This window comes from Tamandua tetradactyla, chromosome 2, assembly GCF_023851605.1.
Source record: "Tamandua tetradactyla isolate mTamTet1 chromosome 2, mTamTet1.pri, whole genome shotgun sequence".
NCBI classification, from domain to species: Eukaryota; Metazoa; Chordata; class Mammalia; order Pilosa; family Myrmecophagidae; genus Tamandua; species Tamandua tetradactyla.
The window spans coordinates 44,123,499-44,129,498 of NC_135328.1; the positions used below are offsets into that span (position 1 = coordinate 44,123,499).

General features: G+C 38.5%; 1 protein-coding gene across 8 annotated transcripts in view; it reads right to left on the reverse strand.

Annotated features, from left to right (window-relative positions):
• Nucleotides 1–5,659, reverse strand: part of LOC143669319 (alpha-1-acid glycoprotein 1-like) — a 41,853-nt gene extending 36,194 nt beyond the window's left edge. For 7 of the 8 annotated variants that reach the window (XM_077144093.1, XM_077144030.1, XM_077144066.1 and 4 more), the window contains exon 1: nucleotides 5,261–5,548. Coding sequence is in view for 2 of the 8 variants with exons in the window: in XM_077144030.1 (XP_077000145.1) it covers nucleotides 5,261–5,265 (5 nt within the window). In the remaining 6 variants the exon portion in view is untranslated. Of the gene's footprint in view, nucleotides 1–5,260; nucleotides 5,549–5,630 lie in introns of those variants that run through there. The other variant, XM_077144035.1, reaches the window with a different exon arrangement.
• Between the last annotated feature and the right edge of the window lie 341 nt (nucleotides 5,660–6,000).

Sequence of the window (6,000 nt, forward strand, 5' to 3'; positions counted from 1 at the left end):
TCTAGAGAACCCTAATACACCATATCAACAAATCAAAGCACAAAAACCACATGATCATCTCGATTGATGCAGAAAAGGCATATGACAAAATTCAACATCCTTTCCTGTTGAAAACACCTCGAAGGATAGGAATAGAAGGGAACTTCCTCAAAATGATAAAGGGAATAGATGAAAAACCCACAGCTAACATCATCCTCAATGGGGAAAAACTGAAAACTTTTCCCCTAAGATCAGGAACAAGACAAGGATGTCCACTATTACCACTGTTATTCAATATTGTGTTGGAAGTTCTAGCCAGAGCAATTAGAGGAGAAAAAGAAATACAAGGCATCAAAATTGGAAAGGAAGAAGTAAAACTATCATTGTTTGCAGATGATATGATACTATATGTTGAAAATCCCGAAAAATCCACAGCAAAACTACTAGAACTAATAAATGAATACAGCAAAGTGGTAGGTTACAAGATCAATACTCAAAAATCTGTAGTGTTTCTATACACTAGTAATGAACAATCTGAGGGGGAAATCAAGAAAAGAATTCCATTTACAATTGCAACCAAAAGAAGAAAATGTTTAGGAATAAACTTAACTAAAGAGACAAAGAAAACTATAAGAAATAGTTAAAAGAAATCACAGAAGACCTAAATAGATGGAAGGGCATACCGTGTTCATGGATTGGAAGACTAAGTATAGTTAAGATGTCAATTCTACCTAAATTGATTTATAGCTTCAATGCAATACCAATTAAAATTCCAACAACTTACTTTTCAGTAATAGAAAAAACAATAACCAAATTTATCTGGAAGGGCAGGGTGCCCCGAATAGCTAAAAGTATCCTGAGAGAAAAAAAATGAAGTTGGAGGGCTCACACTATCTGACTTTAAGTCATATTATGAAGCTACATATTATGACCAAGATGGTGAAAACAGCATGGTACAGGCATAAAGATAGATATACTGACCAATGGAATAGAATACAGCGTTCAGATATAGACCCTCTCATCTATGGACAATTGATCTTTGATAAGGCAGTCAAGTCAACTCACCCGGGACAGAACAGTTTCTACAATAAAAGGTGCCTACTCTGGGATCTGTAGTGTGACTGCTTGCTGAAGTGTGCTGTGGTAGTTAGATTCAGTTGTCAACTTGGCCAGGTGATGGCACCTAGTTCTGTTGCTGTGGACATGAGCCAATGGTACGTGAACCTCATCTGTTGCTGATTACATCTGCAGTCAGCTAGGAGGCGTGCCTGCTGCAATGAATGATGTTTGACTTAATTGGCTGGTGCTTAAATGAGAGAGCTCAATGTAGCACAACCTAAGCAGCTCCGGATTCTTCATCTCAGCACTCGCAGCTCAGCCTAGGCCTTTGGAGATGCAGAAAGGAGTCACCCCTGGGAAAGTTGTTGGAACCCAGGAGCCTGGAGAGAAGGCCAGCAGAGACCAGCCTGTGCCTTCCCACATAAGAAAGAACTTCAGTGGAAAGTTAGTTGCCTTTCCTCTGAAGAACTAACAAAATAAATCCCCTTTCATTAAAAGCCAATCCATCTCTGGTGTGTTGCATTCTGGCAGCTAGCAAACTAGAACATGTGCCTTAAAAATTATTGCTTTCTTTTTCTTTGCTTTGTATATATGTTACATTTTAAAATAAAAAACATTTAAAAATAAATAAATGATGCCTAGAGAACTGGATATCCATAGGCAAAAGAAAGAGGACCCACATCTCACACCCTATAAAAAAATTAACTCATAAATGGATCAAAAACCTAAACATCAGATCTAAGACCATAAAATTGTCAGAAGAAAATGTAGGGAAGTATCTTATAAATCTTATACTAGGAGGCAGTTTCCTAGACCTTACACCCAAAGCAAGAGCATTGAAGAAAGAAAGAAAGAAATGGGAACTCCTCAAAATTAAACTCTTTTGCACATCAAAGATTTTCATCAAGAAATAAAAAGACAGCCTACACAATGGGGAACAATATTTGGAAATGACATATCAGATAAAGGTCTAGTATCCAGAATTTATAAAGAGATTGTTCAACTCAACAACAAAAAGACAGCCAACCCAATTACAAAATGGCCAAAAGACTTGAACAGACACTTCTCAGAAAAGGAAATACAAATGGCCAAAAGGCACATGAAGAGATGCTCAACTTCCCTGGCTATTAGGGAAATGCAAATCAAAACCACAATCAGATATCATCTCACACACACCAGAAGGGCCATTATGAATAAAACAGAAAATGACAAATGCTGGAGAGGATGTGGAGAAAGAGGCACACTTACCCAGTCTTCATGGGAATGTAAAATGGTACAACTGCTGTGGAAGGCAGTTTGGCAATTTCTCAAAAAGCTAAATATAGAATTGCCATATGAACTGGCAATACCATTGTTAGGTACCTACTCAGAGGATGTGAGGGCAAGGACACAAACAGACATTTGCACACCAATGTTTATAGCAGCATTATTTACAATTGTGAAGAGATGGAAACAGTCAAAATGTCCATCAACAGATGAGTGGCTAAACAAACTGTGGTATATACATATGAAGGAATATTATGCAGCCGTAAGACAGAATAAATTTATAAATTATGTAACAACATGGATGGACCTTGAGGACATTATGCTGAGGAAGATTAGCCAGAAACAAAAGGACAAATACTCTATGGTCTTACTGATATGAACTGACATAAGTGAATAAACTTGGAAAATTTCACTGGTAACAGAGACCATCAGGAGGTAGAAATAGGGTAAGATATTGGGTAATTGGAGCTGAAGGGATACAGATTGTGTAACAGGACTGAATGTAAAAACTCAGAAATGTACAGCACAATACTACCTAACTGTAATACAATTATGTTAAAACAGTGAATGAAGCTGAATGTGAGAATGATGGAGGGAGGAAGGCTGGGGGCACAAAAGAAATCAGAAAGAAAGATAGATGATAAAGATTAGATGGTATAATCTTGGAATGCCTAGAGTGTATAATGATAATGACTAAATGTACGAATTTTAAAACTGTTTTTCCATGAGGAAGAACAAAGGAATGTCATTACTGCAGGGTACTGAAAATAGATGGTAATTAATATTTTTAAATTTCAACTTATGAGTGAGACTAAAGAAAAAATGTTTATTTGGTACAATATTCATATTTTGATTAGTGCATTTCCTAATATAACTTATATAGATATCTTAATTGAACACCATAAGTACATGGAACCTTGAGTAGGACATGAGATTTTGTTGGTTTGTCCAGAGGGATGCCCCAATAAATCCCAAAGTGATTTGATCACTGAATAAAAAATTATTTGCAAAGTCCCCTTCGGGAAATGGTGAGAATAGGGGAAAATTCAACCTCCCCAAGTTGAATTCTTGATATTCTCACAAGCAGTGTGAACAACCAAAGCTATAGGCTGAGCCCCCAGTCTTGGGGTTTGTTCATATGAAACTTAACCCAAAAAAGGACAGGTCAAGCCTACTTAAAATTAGGCCTATGAGTACCCCCAAGAGAACCTCTTTTGTTGCTCAGATGTGGCCTCTCTCTCCAGCCAACACGACAAGCAAACTCACCACTCTCCCCCTGTCTACATGGGACATGACTTCCAGGGATGTGGACTTTCGTGGCAATGTGGGACAGAAATCCTAGAATGAGTTGAGACTCAGCATCAAGGGATTGAAGACAAACCCTACAATGAGCTGAGACTCAGCATCAAGGGATTGAGAAAACCTTCTCAATCAAAAGGGGGAAAAGTGAAATGAGACAAAGTGTCAATGGCTGAGATTCCAAACAGAGTCGAGAGGTTATCCTGGAGGTTTTTTCTTATGCATTATGTAGATATCACCTTGTTATTCAAGATGTTATGGAGAGGCTGGAGGGAACTGCCTGAAAATGTAGAGCTGTATTCCAGTAGCCATGTTTCTTGATGGTGATTGTATAATGATATAGCTTTCACAATGTGACTGTGTGATTGTGAAAACCTTGTGTCTGATGCTCCTTTTATCTACCTTGTCAACAGATGAGTAGAACATATGGAATAAAAATAAATAACAGGGGGAACAAATGTTAAAATAAATTTAGTTTGAAATGCTAGTGATCAATGAAAGAGAGTGGTAAGGGGTATGGCATATATAATTTTTTTTTTCTGTTTTCATTTTCTTTTTCTGTTGTCTTTTTATTTCTTTTTCCGAACTGATGCAAATGTTCTAAGAAATGATCGTGATGATGAATATGCAACTATATGATGATATTGTGAATTACTAACTATATATGTAGAACGGATTGATCCTATGTTAAGAATTTTTGCATTTCTTTCTTGTCATATTTTTTTAAAAATTTAAAAATTAATAAAAAAATTTTTTTAATGTTTTTGCATGAGGAAGAACAAAGGAACATCATTACTGAAGGGTGCTGAAAATAGATGGTAATTAATATTTTAAAATTTTACCTTATGTGTGAGACTAAAGCAAAAAATGTTTATTTGGTAGAAAAAAAAGTACAATGGGTTTCTGATATTTCTTATGCAAAGAAAAATAATTCAAGCCAGGGTAGTGTGGTAGTTTGGGGTTAAAATTAACCCCAATTTTATTGGATTATGTTTCTAAAGATAGATGTTTTTCACTCCATAAATGCATTCTATGAGCACTACAGATACTTTAAGATATCTATGAAAGAAAAAGCAGAAACTAAATGCAACCCACATTCCATCACTGAATACATCTACCATGAATATTTAGTTTCTTATTTTCAATATATTTTGATTAATAAATAAGATATATTTACATGTAGACATAGTGTTTACTATATATGACATTGAAAACATCTAAGATTTATAATTTGAATTAGTCTCTATATGGCACAAAATTTACCTAAATATTATAACTATGTGTATGTTCTTGTTAAAACAGTTTGAGAAAGACATCTCTTTTGAATATACTTTCATAACATTCCATCTTAAGAAAACATATACAGATTTCCTCCCTAGTTTGTATTTAGGTTTCCAATCCTTTTGTGCTAATCTAAAGCTATACTGAAATGAACAGCGACATGGAATATTTAGGGATGTATCTGTGAGGACATTTTTCATTAGAAGAGGTAGTAAAACTACTTGATTCATGCACTCAGCTGCTTTCCCTCATGGCACTACCAAAAGCATGTATCACAGACCAATGTACCTGGGAACATCTTTTTTACTGTATTCACAACATCTCCAATGATCATTGATTTTTCTTTACTTCCATTCGGTAAGTAAAATAATGTTACCTCATTTTGGCTTTCACTTGTACTTGGATCTTTCATGCATTCTTTGGGATTTAGTGGTTAGGGCAAATTCTTCTTTACTGGTAGGTTTCCTTCTGCCAAGTTTCTTTTTTTCATTGATATGTTCATCCTTTTCTGATAAATTTGTAAGAGACTGTTAGAAATTAGGAATGTGTAACCTTTGCTTTTTAAAACAATGGGGCTCACAAAAACACCCCAATTAGAAAATACCTTCTAAACCCAAAAAGCCCATAGCAGGGACCTGAACTACTCCCAAAGCACCGCCCCTGGCCGACCACAGCCACCCCCAGCCCCTGAGCCCTGGGAGACCAGCTCTGACCCCCAAACCGCCCCTGGCCCGCTGTAGCCTCACCACGGTGCTGCCCCCAGGCTCCCGTCATGCCCCCCCCCCCGCCCCCCCGCCTCTCCAGTGCTTCCCGCCTCCTGCTCCGGTGCCTGGTCTCTGCTTCGTCAGGCCCCAGTGGGAGGCCCCCTGGGCAGCCGCCAGGAGGGCGGCCTCGGCTGCTCCCAAGGTTGCGATGACGGCGCCTCTGCAGAGCCTCCCGGCTGCGGCCATCTTGACAATGGCGCCACCGCGCAGGGGAGACGCGGGGAACTCTGGGGGCGTTGGGGAGGGGGCGGGCGGGAGGGGGAGCGGGCTGAGGGGAGGGGGGTGCACGAGACGGTCCTGGGCTGGTGAGATGGCAGTTAACAGACGCAGGCTACCTCAGTCACTGCAGGAA